At 63.7% G+C, this 17,652-nt stretch overlaps 5 protein-coding genes across 5 annotated transcripts; 3 read left to right on the top strand and 2 right to left on the bottom strand.

Annotated features, from left to right (window-relative positions):
• CHLRE_03g185750v5 (uncharacterized protein) lies at window positions 1–2,916 on the top strand. Its single transcript, XM_001691947.3, has 7 exons — window positions 1–215; window positions 532–607; window positions 770–948; window positions 1,182–1,363; window positions 1,568–1,645; window positions 1,910–1,982; window positions 2,240–2,916. The coding sequence occupies exons 1-7, from the start codon at window positions 81–83 to the stop codon at window positions 2,405–2,407; spliced, it is 891 nt and encodes a 296-aa protein (XP_001691999.2). The 5' UTR covers window positions 1–80; the 3' UTR covers window positions 2,408–2,916.
• A 2-nt stretch (window positions 2,917–2,918) lies between these two features.
• CHLRE_03g185700v5 (uncharacterized protein) lies at window positions 2,919–6,260 on the bottom strand. The gene is made up of 4 exons (XM_043061103.1): window positions 4,871–6,260; window positions 4,244–4,629; window positions 3,490–4,031; window positions 2,919–3,275 (listed from the first exon to the last, which is right to left on the bottom strand). The coding sequence occupies exons 1-4, from the start codon at window positions 5,914–5,916 to the stop codon at window positions 3,174–3,176; spliced, it is 2,076 nt and encodes a 691-aa protein (XP_042926232.1). The 5' UTR covers window positions 5,917–6,260; the 3' UTR covers window positions 2,919–3,173.
• Window positions 6,261–6,322: 62 nt separating this feature from the next.
• CHLRE_03g185650v5 (uncharacterized protein) lies at window positions 6,323–11,936 on the bottom strand. Its single transcript, XM_043061102.1, has 13 exons — window positions 11,794–11,936; window positions 11,553–11,699; window positions 11,143–11,373; window positions 10,373–10,735; window positions 10,050–10,224; window positions 9,731–9,867; window positions 9,173–9,559; window positions 8,836–8,971; window positions 8,515–8,694; window positions 8,072–8,356; window positions 7,668–7,871; window positions 7,256–7,501; window positions 6,323–6,998 (listed from the first exon to the last, which is right to left on the bottom strand). Exons 1-13 carry the CDS (start codon window positions 11,815–11,817, stop codon window positions 6,793–6,795), a joined length of 2,721 nt encoding a protein of 906 aa, XP_042926231.1. The 5' UTR covers window positions 11,818–11,936; the 3' UTR covers window positions 6,323–6,792.
• A 141-nt stretch (window positions 11,937–12,077) lies between these two features.
• On the top strand, window positions 12,078–14,346 carry CHLRE_03g185600v5 (uncharacterized protein). The gene is made up of 2 exons (XM_001691946.2): window positions 12,078–12,362; window positions 12,968–14,346. Exons 1-2 carry the CDS (start codon window positions 12,291–12,293, stop codon window positions 13,568–13,570), a joined length of 675 nt encoding a protein of 224 aa, XP_001691998.2. The 5' UTR covers window positions 12,078–12,290; the 3' UTR covers window positions 13,571–14,346.
• A 404-nt stretch (window positions 14,347–14,750) lies between these two features.
• Window positions 14,751–17,363, top strand: CHLRE_03g185550v5 (uncharacterized protein). The gene is made up of 7 exons (XM_001691945.2): window positions 14,751–14,836; window positions 14,933–15,079; window positions 15,167–15,271; window positions 15,367–15,477; window positions 15,690–16,005; window positions 16,375–16,610; window positions 16,754–17,363. Exons 1-7 carry the CDS (start codon window positions 14,774–14,776, stop codon window positions 16,931–16,933), a joined length of 1,158 nt encoding a protein of 385 aa, XP_001691997.2. The 5' UTR covers window positions 14,751–14,773; the 3' UTR covers window positions 16,934–17,363.
• Window positions 17,364–17,652: the final 289 nt, after the last annotated feature.

Genomic DNA, 17,652 nt, shown 5'->3' with positions numbered 1-17,652 from the left:
GGAATACAAATGGACAGCCACGACGCGGAGTTTACGCGACCAGCTGGATCTGTATTGTAAAGTCTATAAGCGAACATAAAATGTTTACTGTACTACTCTCGCGGCTCATTCCCCAGTTAGGGCGACATCGCACGCTGGTGCGCGTTGGAGTCCTGATCGGCGCCATATCTATTATCGTGTATATAGCTGGCAACACAATTAGCTTCATAGTGCAGGTAAGCAGGGGCGTAAGCAGGGGCGGGTTCAAAGCTGCAGGTCAGTGGCAGGGGCCGGAGTTCGCCGGAACTGTCCACCCGACGGGGCGTGGCAGGCCAGCGCCGCGGAATCAGGAGGACCTCAGCCTAGCAAGTATTGGGCTTGAGCTCGTGGTTGAGCTCCACGTTGCATCGGGGCGGGGGGAAGGGCGCGGCGGGCGTGTGCAAGCTGGTGCAAGCACCCCTTCCTTTCCAGCTGAGATCCTGGATGCAGCGCGTTCATGCACTCAACCCGTCCCATCACGGCCCCCGTCCGAACGCCCCCGTGCCCGGTCAGTTGTTTGACGCCTCCGCTCTGGAGTCTGTCAAGTTCTGTAAGGTCATCGCCTCTCTGCTGAACCGGCCAACGCTGGGTGAGTGGCACAGGAACGAAGCAGCTCCCCCTGGGGTGCTCCCCCAGGGCACGACTCGAAGGAAAGCGTGGAGCGCCAGGGGAGGAGGGAGGCGGAGTGGTGTCCATGCTCCTGTTGCGGCTCATGCTCCCCTCATACCCCTCTTCGGGGTCTGGACTGCAGAGCTGGAGTTCCTGCCCCAGGAGTTTGAGGAGCTGGAGCCCGATGACAACGGCCACTATGCCTACGCGCCGGCCAACCTGCACCCGCTGCTGTTCAGGAGGTCGGACGCCGTGGCGGGCGCGTGGGAGTGGAGCGACGACGGCGGGCAGCTGTGGTTCGCATGCGACAACTTCCGAGAGGTGGGTGGATGGGTGGGTGCATAAATGGGTGTGTGTCGTTGTGTGTCATGTGTGTTTGTGAACGGGGTGAATGTGTTTGCACGTGCTTATGTGTGCGTGGATACTGTAGGTGTGTGTACAACGTACCATACATGAATGCGTGTGCGTGCGTGCGTGCGTGTGCGTGTGAGTGCGTGTGTGTTGTGAAACAGTAGCAACAACGGTATGCAAAGCCCTCGGTGCCTTGCCCTCAGAGCGTCAACGGCGTGCCGGAGCCGCCCGCGCTGCTGTTCCTGTTGCGGCTGCATCTGGAGCACCTGCTGCGGTGCCGCCTGTCCGCGGCGGGCGCACTTGGCCGCCGCATGCCGCCGCCGTTGGACACGACAACGCCGCGGCCCGGGCGGCCGCTAGAGGCGGCGCCAGACGCTTTGTGCTGGTGAGTGGCTGGGTTGAGTGGGGAGGGCGGGAGGTGCTTCAGGCTTGTATAAGAAGGGATGGGGCCCGTGCAGCACAGTGAGTGCGGACATTTGCAGCTACCGTTACGTGCTTGCTATCGTACGGCGCGGCTCTACCTGAGGCCCCGACAAACTGCGTCCTTTCCTGTGCTGTCGTGCCACGTCTCGGTGTGCCCCGGCCGCAGCCCCATCTCGCACAGCCTGATGCGGGTGCCTGTGGTCGGACCCAGCGGCACCACATTCGACTTTGACTACATACGCAAGTGAGAGCGGTGGTGCGGGAGGAGGACACAGGGGGGGGGGGTAGCCTTTCATGGGGCCGGGGTTGCTGATTCCGGCGTTGGGGTTCTTGTCCCAGAAGTAAGTACCGTACGGTAGGCTGTGGGTCGCTTTGTACTGCCACTGCCGTACAGTCCGGTGCGTGGGCATGCCCGTTGTAGCCCGGCATCGGCCAAAACGCTCATGCGCCCGTGTCTTCCTTTGGCCACGGCCGCCGCCCCGCCTCCGGGGCCGTCGTGTGCGTGCAGGTGGGTGCTGCAGCACAACACGGACCCGGTGAACGGCGCCCCGCTGTCGGAGGCGGACCTCTACCCCAACCTGGTGCGTGGCTGGCGGGCGATGTGAGTGTGCTGTTGTGCTATGGGAGAGAGAAGGCAGCGAGGTCGGGTGGCGATGCTGTGAGAGGAACAGGATCCGGCGGGGATGGCCCTCTGAAGCTGGCGCTGAACCTCAATGACACGTGCCACGCAGTTGGCTGGGATGCATTGGGCTACATTTTATTCCTAAGATGTTGGGGGCGCCCAAAGCTCGTGGCCTCACACGCGCTGTGCTGGTTTGCTGTGACGACGTGCGCACAGGCGGTACGAGACCTGGTGGAGCGCTGGCTGCAGCAGGGCGGCGGCGGCGGCGGCGGCGGCGGCGATGGGGCAGGTGGCAGTGGCAGCAGCGGCAGCGGGATAGGCAGCGGTGGTAGCGGTAGCCGCGAGACCGGCGGCCTTCCGCCCCACCTCGTGGACCTCAGCTGAGAAGGGGGGGGCCGGGGGGGGGGCTTAACGTTGAACCAATCCCGTAAGGAAACAATCGCGCGGCAAGGAGACCTGCAGCTGCATATGCGAGTCGTTGTACATCACCGTAGGTAGTCGGGCGGCTTGGGGGGGAGATGGTGCACGGCGGAGTGGGGTTGGATTTTGCCAAGCTGATTCCAGGTGCTGGACTTGCATGGGGAGGGGCCCTAGGCTGTGGCTTGATTGTCTTGCAGCCGTGGAGGTAGCTTGAAGGAAAGCCGTGTGAGGCGTGGAGGTTGGTGAGAACAACGGGCATGCACGGCTGGCGTGCATCCCGTATTTAGAGATGGACCAGGGCTGTACACTACGGTATTCAGTTATGGCCTTACGGGTGACGCAGTGAGGCCGTGAGGGGCCGTTGGGCCCATGAAGCCCATCATGATTATTGCAATACACATGATATGGGTGATATCATGTGGTGCTGCTGCTACGGTCGTGTGGTGAGTTGGAGGCTGTAACGACCATAAAGCGACACCAATACTTTGACCAACTCAGTTACCGTGCGCGCCTACACCTGCATTTCGTAAGGCCCAGCGGATCACTATGCTACGCCCCCACCTGCGGCTTCAACATCGCATCAATTGCAACATGCATGGCCCGGGGAGGAACCAAGGCCTGCCAGTCCACACCAGTCCGCTGATCATGTCTGTCCAATTCGTCACTGTCCGCCCCGCCCAAACCACCTGCTGCCCTATGTACGTGCCCAATCCCACCACTAGTCCACACACTACTCCTGCTGCGGGTTGCACAGCACGTTGAAGAGCGCTTGCAGCTGCATCACCTGCAGCCCGCTGTGGGTCCGCTTGCGACCCGACCTTGCGCCAGACACCTGCACAGGACGACAGGGCACGCACGTCTCCTCCGTCATACGTGCGTCAGGCGTAAAGGCGTCCCCCTTCCCAAACCTGCCAAACATTGATGTCCATTTGCCCCACCTCCCGGGTTCCCAGCACGCATGCTATCTTGCTGCCGGCAATGCCCAGCGCCCCGCCCCCTCGCCCTTCCCACAGCAAAGTAGCCGCCCCCCTTTACACCATACCCACATGCACGTCGTCGCTCCACCAGGCCGCGGGGCCGTCCTGCGCCATGGTACCCATGTCCAGCACCTCCCAGCCCGCCCGCCCCGCCACCTGTGCCACCTCCCACTCCTGGAGGCACAGCATGCGCTCCAGCTGGTTGGGCAGGCAGGTGGGCGTGGCGGCGGGCCGGTAGCCGGGCAGGAGCCACAGCACGCGCCGCACGCGCAGCAGGCCGGCCTGCTGCAGCTCAGCACGCAGCTCTTCGTAGCGCGTGACCAGCTCGCTCAGGGCGTCTAGGTACTGCGCCACCGGGCGCCACTTGGGCAGCTGCGCGCGCTCCGGCGTGTCGGGCGCGCATTGCGCCCCCACCGGCGCACCTCCGGGGTGCAGTGCCTCGGCGGCACGTCCCGTGCTGCTTCGGTGCGTTGCCAAGCTATCGGGGCGGGTTGCGTTGTGAGTTGTGTTGGTGGTGCTGTTGGTGACTGCGGCCACTGACACCCGTAGGCCGGGTAGCCCCGGGTCCAGTCCGTAGGGCTGGAGGTAGTCCGCGGCAGCGTGCTCGTAGTCTGTAAGGGTTGGGGCAGTAGGCGAGGCAGAAGGAATGGAGTCAGCATGAATGGGTGGATGGGCCTGTGAGTACCGGTAATTTGGGTCGCAATCCAACCATGGCAACTGTGAAACATCCCTCCCAATGCTTTGACATCATCCCGCTGGATCAGCCAGCAACGACCACAGGTTCCGCACCCAGGTCCCTACCGCGGCACCGCGGCACCCTCACCCGCAATGTCGTGGAGCTCTGAGGACAGCACCAACACATCATAGCCGCTCATCAGCTCCCGCAGCGTCGGCACCGGGGCCGGGGCCGTGGTGGTGGTGCCAGCAACAGCCTGCTGCTCCGCCGTGCCAGCCGATGGCCCACCGCCATCTCCTCCACCTGCACCGCCGCCAAGGGCCGCGGCCGCCAGTCGGCTGTCCAGTGCCGCTGCCTCGGCCGCCAGCAGGGCGCGAATGCCCACACGGTACGGCAGTAGCAGGTGGTGGTGCGCGTGCACGCCGGGGTAGTGCATAGACAGGTACCACTGCAGCTCGTGCGCTCTCGAGTCACCCAGCACCACCAGCCGAGTGGCGCTGAGGCAGGCCGCCGCCTCATCGGGCGTGTACAGCCTGTGCGGCCCGCGGTTGGGGATCCGGCGAGGGACGTGCATGAGAGGTGATGCGACAAAGTTATCAGCACGGTTCGAGTAGATCAACCACAGGTGTAATAAAGAGGAAGAGCCATGGTAGGAAGAGCACATGGACGATCAACAACAGCAGGAGCACACGGTAGGAAGAGCACGTGGACAATCGCCATCGGCGCAGATGCAGTACACATGCGTAGTAACCCTTCCGACCGGGGCGGCCCCACCTGTACCGGCAGCTGTACGGCACATACACATCGTGGAAGTCCATGGCCACATTGTCCGGACTGCCGTACAGAAGGGGCGACAGTGGGCCCCGGCACACGCCCGGCGGGCAGTCCCGGGCGCCCTCCGGTAGCCGCACCCACTCGCCCTTGGCAGCGCCCGCCGTGCACAGCGGCCTGCTTATGGCTGTGCGCTTGCTGCTGCTACAGCCAGCGCTGCTGCTACTGCTGTTGCTGCTGCTGCCACGGCTGCTATTGTGCATTTCAGTGCACATGCTGGGGTTTGTAGCCGCGGCAGCCATGCCGTCTGAGGTTGGTGCGTCATCACCACCAGCCCCAGCCCCAGCACCAGCAGACTCCTGAAGCCGCCTCCTGTGCGCATGCCGCCGCCGGCTGCTGGTACGGCGCTGGTGCTGCTGGTGCTGATGCTGCCTGTGCTGCTTCAGCAGAGCACTGGCAGAAGCAGGACTCTTACCCGCCGCCCCAGCTTCTGAGGAAAGCATGGACAACGACGTACGGGGCTGAGGATTGCCTGCCGCGACAGTGAGTGGGCTCCTGCCGTCCTCCTGTCCCCCCTTGTGCAGCTGCGCCGTGAGCACAGGCGGCCTCCGAGGCGTGGTCTCCACATACCAGTGCTGCAGCTGCCACAGGTAGTTGGTGTGGAGCAGCGCGTTGAAGCCCGGCGGCAGGCGGTGCGGCTGCTGCCGCGGCTCAGCAGCCGGGCTGCGTTGCTGCACCTGCGCCGTCGCATCCTCCTGCTTTCCCGCCGCCACCACAGCATCCTCCGGCGCATGTGCCAGCGCGCCTTGCAGGAGGTCTCGGCGGGCGGTGGCCCACAGCAGGAAAGTGGCGTTCCATGCGCCGGGAGACACATGGTTCCATTCGGGGAACAGGTACCGCCCCTGCCCCACGTGGCGACCGCCGAGCCGTGTGCGCACGCGGCCGCCGCGGCTGAGCTCTAGGATGAAGAAGTCACGTCCTGCAGGGGTGAGGGGGAAGGATAGGGTATGTATGTGAGTAGCGCGGGCGCAGAGGCGTTTGTGCCCCATACCAAAGGCGCGAAGGTGGAGGGAGGTGCGTGCGACTGGCGTGTGGAGGGAGGTGCGTGCGACTGGCGTGTGGTCTGGAGGCCGAGAGTGCGGCCTTCCAGCTACCGCTAGAGCTAGAACGGAGTGGACCCAAAACCCTGGATATGCTCAAGCGCCAAGAAATTATGCGTCGACAACCGGGTTCATCAACCCAGACCGCTTGTGCCTTTTGGCGCTCACCATGGTCAGCGATGAGACCCGTCGAGTTGGGTCGCGCGCCTTCGCCCTCGGCACATCCGAGAGCCTGAACTAAGACTTCTGATGAGTTTGTATTCACCAGTGACAGACCACAGGTCGCGAGATATGGATGAGCGGAAGGCGCCGGAGGGGTGAAGAGCGAACAGGTGCTGAAGCCCGAGTACTGGCGCTGTGCGATTAAGAGATCGAGCAAAGCAAGAGATTGTTGAAAAGGTGCTAGCGCGGCAAAGACAGCAAGCCAGGCTGCACGCATCCTAAGGCTGGCACTCGACAGGGCGGTTCCATACGTCGTCCCAATGGGTGGTAAACAGTTGCACAAATAAGGACTCCGAGGACATTTGTACGTCTGACCTTTACGCAAGGACAAATAACGCAGCATGCGCGCCCAATTTGGCACTGGATCCAGCTCGTCCTGCTGCTCGCCGCGACCTGCTGTTCGCGTCTCAGGGCGTCAGCCCTCCTGTTCAACATCAGCACTCAGTCCAGTGTCCTCACACCGCCTGGATGACGCCGCAACTGGCGTTCGGCTCAGCTCCCACACCCGCACCATACCTCACCACACCACACCACACCACACCACCTACTCCGACTGCAGGACTCCACATTACCGCCCACCAGCTGCCGTCGCCGCCATTACCACTACGTGGCCGCCTCCGCGCCCGCCTCCGTCGTGTCGAAGCCCAGCACATCGGCGCTGAACTGCTCGGCCGCCACGGAGACGGGCATGGACTTCTCCGGCGTGTGCGCGCCCGTCAGTGCCGCCAGCGCCGCCGTCAGCTCCTCGCCGCTCATCGGCTCGCCAGTGCTTTGCAGCAGGCTCAGCAGCTGCTCGCGCGACAGCTTGGCTGTGGAGGGGGACGAGGAGAATGACACGGGGGCCAGGGGTCAGCCTTCGATTAATGGTAGTCGCAAACGGTGGCGAGTAGCAACGTTCTTGTTCATACTCGTCCCTTCCCACCCCTTGCCCGCCGCTCTCTCGCCGCCCGCAGCCCCGGCTCCTTTTCCCATCACAACCCGCACACCCCAGAGTGTCTTCTCCATCACCCCTATCTCCGCAAGCACGCACGCACGCATGCAGCCATGCGCGCACGCACGCACGAACCTGGGTCGCCGCGGCCGCCCAGCTCCCGGAACGCCGCCACGATGTCGGCGTGCGTAACGTTGAACAGCGGGCGGTGGTTGATGTACAGGCACAGCAGGTCGGCCAAGGTCACCACTTCCAGGGACTCCATGTTGCGGCTGTGTGCCATGTACTGCACGTGGTGCAGCAGGTTGTCGATGTCGGATTCGGAGGGGTAGAAGCCGGCGGAGCGCATCAGGTCTGGAACCAGGTCCACCGGCACCGTGCCTGCGCGTGGCGGCGGGGTAAGGGGCGGGTTGTGGACCGGGTCAGGCGGGCAGTTGTGTGGGCGCACGGGTGCTGCTAGTAGGCCCGGGCGACGCCAGGCTCATAGCCGGCACGCGATACCGCAGAAGCACGGCGAGAGCCACTGCTGCCAGGTGCTACTGCTCACCCGGCACGTCGCGCGGCTCCAATGCGTCCTCCCCCTGCGTCTTGATCTGGGCGTACACGAAGTAGTCACGCATCTCCCGAAGCAAGTCCGGGTCGCCCAGCACCGCCGCCCAGCGCGCCTCGCCGCCTGCGCCCTCCGCCGCCGTGGCGGACCGCTCCAGCGGCGCCGTGTTGATGTCCCAGCTGGCCACTGTGCCGTCAGCGCCTGGGGGAGGACAGGGGCGGAGGGGTACCAGCATCAGCATCAGTGACTTCAGATGCACCTTTGACATGTCGCTGCACGAGTGCCAGACGTTCGCGCTCCAGTCCTTGCCCATGGCCTTGGCCTACTTCGGCCCAGCTCCCAACCTAGTTTTCCCACCCCCAACGCCCCCCGCCCCTTCCCCCAAACCCATACGCACGCACCCGCTGTGAGCAGCTTGCGGCCGTCGTAGCTGATGGCGATGGAGCGCACCTCGCCCGGGTGCGCGATGAGGCCCATGGTGCGCGCCGGGTCGCCGTCCAGCGGCCAGGCGATGAGCCCCACCACCCGCTCGCTGGTGCGGTAGGCCAGGAAGGCGCCGTCGGAGGCGGCGGAGGGGCTCTTGAACATAACCAGCTGCGAGATGGGGCCGCCGAACGTGGGGCCCAGGAAGGTGGCCTCCACAGCCGGGCAGTCGGGATTGAACACACGAATCTTGTAGCTGTCGTCTGCGGGGCCGCGTGGAGTGTGTGTACATACGGTAGTGGTGGAGGGCTGTCAGTTAAGAGGCAGTCCATTACGACACCGCCGATGCCACGCCACAAACCCATGAGCCCATGGCACAACTCGCCCTATCATCACACAGGCACGGCCCACTCCCACTCACCCGACACCAGCAGGTGCGTGTCGGCTGCGAAGGCCTGGAAGTAGGCCAGGGGCGGCGCGAAGGACAGTGAGGTGGGCGCGCCGCCCCCCGGTGGGAAGTCGTAGAAGGATGCCACCTGCACGCCCGCCGCCACGGACGAGGCCGCCAGGTCGTACTCCACCACTCGCCCGTCGCCGCCCACTGCGCGTGAAGGATGTATTTAATATGCCAGGGCTGGAGAGTAAATGCGCTCAAACCGTTACGCTACGGTGTTGAAGAGCAGTCGCAAGCTCATGAGGCGACGACTGCTAGACCTGGTTGGGTCTGAAGCCTGCCGCTCACCTGACAGCAGCCGCGTCTGCCCGCTGGGCGACTCGCCAAACACCACCGAGGCGATGGGGCCGTGGTGCGACCTGCAGCGGCCCACGTACTCCCACCGCATGGTGTGCTTGTAGGGCAGGTAGGCGTACAGCAGCAGCTGCAGGCACACAAGGAGAAGGCCGCAGCATGAACAGAGCACAGTCAGGAGTCAGCTTGTGGTGTGGATGGCGCACCTGCCCACTTGCTGCACGCATTCGCAGCGACTCCCTGTCTTTCATGAATGCAAACTAATCCTCCACAATTTCATAGCGCACACCAACCCGCAACCGCCCGCACCCACACGCCCACCGATGCCCACCTGGTGGTTCTCGTCTGCCGCCGCGATGTGCTTGCCGGTGTTGGACACCGCCACCCGCACCAGCCCCGCCGCCGTGTTGCGCATCACGTACAGGTCGCTGCAGTCGTCCGCGTTCAGGATGTGCAGGTGCCCGCTGCCGAAGCCCACCACCAGCAGGCTGCCGTCGCGGCTGTAGGTGAGGCAGGCTCCCACCTGGCGCTCGAAGGCTCGGCCGCCCAGCAGGCAGTGCGCGATGGAGTCCCAGCGCTGCAGCCCGCCGTCGCGGCCCAGCACCGCAAACTCGGCTCGTGTGGGGTGCGCCGCCAGGTCCACAACGTCCGCCAGCAGGCTGTCCAGCACGCTGCTGCCGCGCCGCCGGTCCGCGTCGTACTCCTCGAAGGAGGCGCTCTGGAGAAGGAGCAGGGGCAGGGTAGGGGTAGGGATGGTGCTAGTGTTGTAGGATGGCGAAGGTCAAAGTAGAAGGGGCGTGTGGAGGTGGCCAAGCAGGAGGATTTCCGGCGCTGGTTGCCGGCTCGTCCTTGCCCTCACTCCAACCCGCAGCCGCGCGCCGTGCCTCACTTGCACGGACACGATGCGGCTGTTGCGTGTGGCCACCACAAAGTCCGGCACCATGAAGCGGTTCAGCGTGTCAGCTGCGTCCGCGTGGGCCAGCCGGTCGGGAAGCACCGCGGAGAATGCCACCGACGTCACCGGGCCTGTCGGCGACACGAACACAGTTATGTGAAGCGGGTGGGAGCAATACCGGTATCCTACGCGACGCCTCACACCAGACGGAAAGCCCATGCATAGGCGGCAAAGCCCTGAGAAATCCAAATTCCAGCCCTCGCCGCCCATGCATCAGCAGCAAGCCATCCCACCCGCCGCCGGTCCCACCCACCCGCCGCCAGGTCCTCGAACCACGCCACAATGCGCAGCAGCGGGTCGAAGAAGCGCACGTAGCCGTCCTCGCCGCCCGACACGATGAAGTCGCCCACCGTGGCCAGCAGCGTGATGGGGCAGTTGTGGATGCGCATCAGCTTGATGGCGCGGCGGTCGGTCGCGCTGGTGCCCACCTGCGCGCGGCAAGCCATGCGTCGACAACTTGATGTCGGTGTGCGAACGTGCCAGAGCCTGGCCGGGTGCGCTCGCCCACAACCCTCGCACACCACGCACCGCCCTTCTTAAGACTGCGCCCAAGCCACCCCCAAGGCCTGGACCCACCTGCGCCGCGATGCCCTGCTCGTCCCACACCACCAGGTCGCCATCCGTGGTGGCGGTCAGCGCCTGTGTGGTGCCCGGCACGAAAACAGAGCTCACAAAGTCGCCCACCGACTGCTTGAAGTCGCGCGAGCGCAGCGGCGGCGAGTAGTACTGGAAGCGCGGCGACCCCGGCGCCCAGCTCCAGAAGTACACACGGCGGCGGCCGTTGGAGATGAGCTCCGCGGGGTTGTTAGGCGAGAAGCGGATGCTGTGCTGCACGTCGCCGGCGGGCACCAGGGTGGTGACGAGTGGCCGCAGCGGGCCCTGCCCGGGCGGCGCGGCCTCCGGCGGCGTGAGCAGCGCCGCCATGGACCACAGCGACACCTGTGGGACGGTGCGCGTACAGGGTGGGCAGGATGAGTGGTGGACGATTGAGCCAACACGGCGGCAGCATGCTGCTAGCACCATGGTTGGCTACTCGCTCACCCTACGGCGATGAACTACGGTGCTGACACGATGCTTGCCGACTGTCACACAGACTGCTGGCCCGCAACGCCCCGCGCCATTCCCTATCCCCCGGACCGCCTGTGTCCGATCCCCTTCGCCCCACGCTAGGCCGCTGGCAGCCACCGGCCACACACGCGCCTGAGCCACCGTGTCCTGTCTTAGCAATCCTGCCTGGCGCAGCTGCCTGTGCCATTCTGCTTGCTTCAGCTCAGCCCAGCCTCAGCAACACCTGCTGTACCGCCTGCCTGTGCTGCCACGAACCCGCCGTCGGTTCTTCTCCTCACCTCCTGCTCGCCGCTCTCCGGGTCAGCCGCGCTCACGGTGGCCAGCCACTGGCCGTCCGCCGACATGTCCATGGTGGACACGCCGTGCCGGTGCGGCTGCTGCACGGTGCGCGTGGGCAACCCTGTACGCACGTTCCACACCACCAGCAGCGCCTCCGGCCCCGTGTCCGCAGTGACCACATGCGAGCGGTCCTCCGTGGTCACGATGCATGTGATGGGGCTGGTGTGGCCCTGTGTATGCCCAGAGGGTGTGTATGCGTACGTAGGGATGTTGTTGCTTAGTCCCAGGGCCGCTGGCGGGCGCGTCGGAGTACGTGGTGCTGTGTGACACGTACCCACCCCCTGCACTACCCGCATCCCCGCCCTGCCCAGCCGTGACATCCGCCGGCGCAGACCACGTCACCCCGCACCTGTAAGAACAATTGCCGCCTCAAACGTTTATCATAGATGACCGCGGTGTTGGCCGCAAGATAGCAGATTTTGTCCGTGTAGCCATCGGACAAGTTGACTACACCATGCTTTACGTGCGCCGAGGCCCCGAAGACCCAGCTAAGTGACTGCACAGTGCAAGGAGATGCCCGGTTAGCCCAGCATCAGCAGACGGGGACGCGGCGCTGGACGCATGCTAAGTTCTGCAAGTGAGCACCTCACCAGGGCGGTCTGTTCTTCAGCCATTTGATATCAACTATGTTTCTGCTAAGACATTTGATGTGCGGAAGCGCGGCCTTCCAGAATTTGGAACTTGGTGTGTTGTATTGGCATTCAAAGTACTCAGTTAATTGTTCAAGTTATACTTGTCAATCGACTACTGTTACATAACAAGCACGAAGGTTTTGGTGCCGGGTTTTGGACACCCATTCAGAACGTAGCTCATTCGGTCGTCGCAGTTCTCTCGTCTGAACATTTGCAGTTTCGAAACGGACAGTAGAAGTATAGTCCACACTCCGCATACACCTGACTGCCGCCTATTGATTTCTCGCGACTTACCGAAACAATCGCGCCACAGTCCCAAAGTTCTTCCGCACTGTATCACAATGTCTTCTCGACACCTTGCTCAACAAGCATTCGCGTCGCTATGGAGCATCCCGGGCCTGGCAGGGGCGCCATCAAGCCTTTTCCGGCTTCTGAGCCATACCTCTAGCCTGCGTATGCCCGATGTAGTGGTGCCGCCAATGGGCGAGTCCATCAAGGAGGGCACAATTGCGGCAGTGCTCAAGCAGGTGCGTGTTGGGCGATGCCGGTTGCATAGCCGCTTACGCTTTGAACTGGCATCGGGTGTGTGGCGCTGGCGCTAGCTGCGGCGCGAGGATAGATATCAACCAATGCGGCTGACGTGCTCAATTGGGTGGCCGAGGGGTCACGGCTCTGTAAAGGGCCCGGGACCTAAGACTAGTAGGGGTGACAGTGTGCAAGCCACAACCGCCGCGGTTACGCTGGAACCGTTGGAATGAAGCCCTGGAAGAGGGCGCGGGGTGCATGGCAGCACGGGTTTGTCGCGAAGATTGCTTTTGTGGCAGGGCCTGGCAGGTGACTTTGCTGTCACGCGGGGGCGCTGCACAGCGTACAAAGGAGAATGTGCAGTTGGGTGCCGCGGCGGCATGAGGGCGGCATGAGGTGGATATTAACAGTACGGTGGTCGATGTGCATAGCTCCCGTGGGTTGCGTTGCGTCCGTGCTACCCGCACACCAGTATATCCCTGTGGCGGTTCTCACCCTGGCAACCTAGCACCTGACTGGGCTCTACACCGTCGTCCAATGACGGCCACGCCTCCGCCGCTACCCGCACTCTCCAATGGCCCTTCGCCTCTCCAATGGCCCCTCTCAGGTTGGCGCGGCTGTGCGCGAGGACGAGGTGATTGCACAGATCGAGACGGACAAGGTGACCATTGACGTCAAGGCGCCGGCGGCCGGCTTCCTGCACAAAGTCCTAGTCAAGCCTTCCGACCTGGTGACGGCGGGCCAGCTCGTGGCGGTGGTGGGCGCGGAGGCGGTCGCCGGCGGCGCAGCTTCCGCCGCCGCGACACCGGCAGCGCCAGCGGCAGCCGCCGCGGCAGCACCCGCATCCACGTCGGGCCGCGCGCCGGCCATCAAGTTCCCGCCGCGCGTGACGGCGGCGGGCGTGCGCATCAGCTCCCTGTCTGACGGTGAGTACGAGAAGGCCCTGGCAGCGGCCAGCACCGCGTCCACGCCCGCAGCAGCCGCAGCGCCGGCAGCCGCTACCCCTGCAGCAGCTGCCCCCACCATGGCGGAGGCCAAGCCTGCTGTGGCGCCGCACCCCATGTCCGCTATGAAGGCGGCCACCATGGGCGCGGCCAAGAACAAAAACCGCCTCACGTACGTGACGCGGCCGGACGGCCGCGGCGGGCCGCCGCGCCGTGAGCTGACGGCCCGTGAGCTGGAATTGATTAACCTGGGCGGGGCGCAATGAGCAGTGCTCCAGGGGGCATCAGCGATGGAGGCTGCTGTGGTTGGGACTGAGGGTTTCAGGTGGGGTGGGAAAGGCAGGGCAACGTGACAAGGCCGCTAGGTGAGAGGCGAATGGGGGATTGTTGCAAATCCGGCAGCTTGCTTCTGAGTGCGAGCGCCTGTTTGGATACAATGGCTTATCAATTTGAATGACTTCTGGGGTGATGAGGGGTCTGGCGCGAGCCACTGCTGCGCTGTAGCTGCATGCGTTGTTAAGGATGGCGCATAGCACGCCGCTGAGGTGACGGGGCTGCCGCGCTCTGTGTGGATGAGGCAGGGGTTCCCCTCAGCTGAGGCAACCATGCTGCCGTGGCAAGGCGGCGCGTTAATGTGCTCCGTTGCTCACGGTCACAGGCGTGCATAGGCTGCATTACGCTGCGTGTCGCTTATTACTCTGGACGCCCTCTGCTTCGGGTGGGGCTATGCCAGTGCCGTGCGCACCTCGTGCAAGTAGACTATGGTACCAAGGTAGACCCAGCTTGATTCCACGCGTGATCCATGTTAGTGCGTAGGCTCATAGAAAGACACACCGGTGAGAAAGACACATGGAGGCGCGGCACTGCGGACGCTGCGGAGAAAGGCACATGGAGGCGTGCCGGTGTGTTCCGGCAGTGCTGCTGACATGCAACTGTGTTGACCGTTGACATGCCCGTGCCGTAAGTGCCCCAGCGACGAGTTCGTGGCCCCTAGCAGTGGCTTGACATGGGGCTTTGGGCCCACAATTAAGCCATGTGAGCAACGCACCTTGACGCGGGCTTAAATCTGGCAGTCCAAACGACACGCGTGTGAAACCCGCCAGCTTCTTTTCCCTGTTGACGATTCGCCAAGCTCCCGGCAACCCCCGCTTGCCCATTGCAAATTCCCAAGTGTACTCCCGTCCTCGCGGCTTTAAAATATGGCAGTCCGTCCGGCTTGAACATGCGCAAGTCGCATTTCCCAACGACAATCCTCTTCGTAGCGCGCACGTTGCCAGGCAGCGAAATATTCTATCATGTTTTTGCTGGGTTGAATGCAATTGAACACCGGTTTGGTTTCGGCAGGCAGCTCCCCGACCGTCAAGGCTTGCATGGGATAGGGTTGCCCATCGCCGATAGCGACCGGCTACTTCAGCCAGCCCTCGCAGTGAGGTAGTGCTTTTGGGTCTATATACAAAATGGCCGCTATGATGATGCGTCAGAAGGTTGCCGGTGCCATCGCCGGCGAGCGCCGCTCGGCTGTGGCCCCCAAGGTGGGGGCGCAACGACATCGCTTGCCAACCCGCTTCTGTTGTGTAGCGCTGCCTGCCTGAACAACAGTTCTAACCAATGGGCTGTGATATTTGCAGATGGGCCGCGCCGCGACCGCCCCCGTTGTCGTCGCCTCGGCGAACGCTTCGGCCTTCAAGGGTGCCGCTGTGACCGCTCGCGTGAAGCGCTCGACCCGCGCTGCCCGTGTGCAGTCTCGCCGCACGGCCGTTCTGACCCAGGCCAAGGTAAGCCGGCAAATCGGGCTGGGCTGGAGCAGCTGGGGCTTCGGTCGCGCACATGCACGCAAGTGAACGTGGTTTTTCTGTACGCAGATCGGCGACAGCCTGGCTGAGTTCCTGGTCGAGGCCACCCCCGACCCGAAGCTGCGCCAGCTGATGATGAGCATGGCTGAGGCCACCCGCACCATCGCCCACAAGGTGAGGGGCGATCGCCGAGCTAGAAACGCCCAGCAAGCATACGGCACGTGCAATGTCGACCAGACATGTTATGCATTGACAAATTTTACCTGCAGGTCCGCACCGCCTCGTGCGCCGGTACCGCCTGCGTGAACAGCTTCGGCGATGAGCAGCTGGCCGTCGACATGGTGGCTGACAAGCTGCTGTTCGAGGCCCTGAAGTACTCGGTGAGCAGTGTGCGGGGGTGAACAATGGCGTGTGCGAGTGTGGGGAAGCTATGGCGGGCGCACCAGCCCCGCCGGGGGATCCTGCTTCATGGTTCGGAGGGGAGGGCGGGTGTGACTGCTGTGGTGCCGCCGCAGGATCCGCGCCTTTCCATGCTAAATCCCACGGCTAAATGCCCGCTTCCGCCTTTCTTTTTCCTCTCTCTCCTCTGCAGCACGTGTGCAAGCTGGCCTGCTCCGAGGAGGTGCCCGAGCCCGTGGACATGGGCGGGGAGGGCTTCTGCGTGGCCTTCGACCCCCTGGACGGCTCGTCCATCGTCGACACCAACTTCGCCGTGGGCACCATCTTCGGCGTGTGGCCCGGCGACAAGCTGACCAACATCACCGGCCGCGAGCAGGTGGCTGCCGGCATGGGCATCTACGGTCCCCGCACCGTGTTCTGCATTGCCCTGAAGGACGCCCCCGGCTGCCACGAGTTCCTGCTGATGGACGACGGCAAGTGGATGCACGTCAAGGAGACCACCCACATCGGTGAGTTCGGCTCTGGGACCGGACGTTATGGGTACAGCCGTACAGGCGGCGGTGGCGAGAAAAGGGACGCGTGGCAGCTTGTGGGCTGAGATTGCAGCGCGAGCGTGAGCCACGCCGGTGCCCAAACGTTCAGCGGGAGCTTAGTGTTGCGCTGAAGGCGAGCGAGCGGAGGGGAGAAATGAAGCAATGGAGCAATGACCTAGGTCAGGGCGCACGACGGGCTGGGCAGGCGAGCGCTCATCAGGGACGAAGCCAGCCAACCAGGCGGCAGTCTGCACGCCCGGGTTTGAGGGGTCACGCCGATCCGGTCCCAGCATCCGAGTTACCGTACTCGCCATTCCGTTCCCCTCGCTTGTCATCAACGTCCAGGTGAGGGCAAGATGTTCGCCCCCGGCAACCTGCGCGCCACCTTCGACAACCCCGCCTACGAGCGCCTGATCAACTTCTACCTGGGCGAGAAGTACACCCTGCGCTACACCGGCGGCATGGTGCCCGACGTGTTCCAGATCATTGTCAAGGAGAAGGGTGTGTTCACCAACGTGACCTCGCCCACCACCAAGGCCAAGCTCCGCATCCTGTTCGAGGTTGCTCCCCTGGCCCTGCTGGTGAGCAGTGGTGCGGAAACGCAGGGGAAGCCGGGGATTGGAGGGGTGGAGGGAGTGGCGTGAGCGCTCACCGACAGGGTCCAAGGCATGTGTGTTTGGATTTGGCGCTAACCATTTTGACCGCATCACACTCACGCTCGCAGATCGAGAAGGCCGGCGGTGCCTCCAGCTGCGACGGCAAGGCCGTGTCCGCTCTGGACATCCCCATCCTGGTGTGCGACCAGCGCACCCAGATCTGCTACGGCTCGATCGGCGAGGTCCGCCGCTTCGAGGAGTACATGTACGGCACCTCGCCCCGCTTCTCTGAGAAGGTGGCTGCCTAAGCGCTCCACCCGGCATGTGGGCACCTCGCAGCACCCGGCCGCAGCTCGTGGAGAGTTGCTGGTTGTGTGCTACGGGTGAACGATGAGTGTTGGCTGACTGCTTTTGCCAGTTTTGGGACTGGTCGTCGCGCGCGCGCGCGGCTGCCGTTTTTGTTGGTGTGGTGTTTGTGTGAGCCTCTCGTGGTGGGTGCTGGCTGGATGTGGGTGTTGATGGAACATCTGGGCGGGCTGACCGTGCAGGGTGAATTTTGAGTGGTTTCGGGCTTTTTTCCGGGCGTATGCCCTTAGGCCGTGCTTGCTGAGGTGGAGCGAGGTGAGAAGAGAATCAACGGAGTGGCCGAGGGTGCCGCGATTCGGGTGCGTAAACTCGGCGCGGGGTGTACTCTCATGGAACGACAGGCGAATGCGCCTTATGTAAATCAACAAAATTGCAGGCCACTGCCCCAAAGTTGCAAAGAAAGACGCTGGTGTCAAGGCTAGGACTGGGTGTGTCCGCCTACCCCAGCTGCCAGATGCGCCAGGGGAGTCAAGGGGTGCAAGCACCAGCTGTGCAGCCTCTGCTTGCCAGTCTGGAAGTGAGCTGGGCCTAGCCCCGACCCCCGTGGCCTAGCCTCATGTAGACAGGACACGGGAACAGCCTGCTGTGACCGACATGGCTGTTGCGCTGTTCAGCGCTAGCCCTCTCACAACGTTCGAGTTATCGCCTGTACATGAGAGAA

The sequence above is a fragment of the Chlamydomonas reinhardtii genome, chromosome 3 (genome assembly GCF_000002595.2).
Source record: "Chlamydomonas reinhardtii strain CC-503 cw92 mt+ chromosome 3, whole genome shotgun sequence".
Taxonomy (NCBI): Eukaryota; Viridiplantae; Chlorophyta; class Chlorophyceae; order Chlamydomonadales; family Chlamydomonadaceae; genus Chlamydomonas; species Chlamydomonas reinhardtii.
Note: the sequence above shows the minus strand (reverse complement) of the source record. Positions and strands in the feature narration are given on the sequence as shown.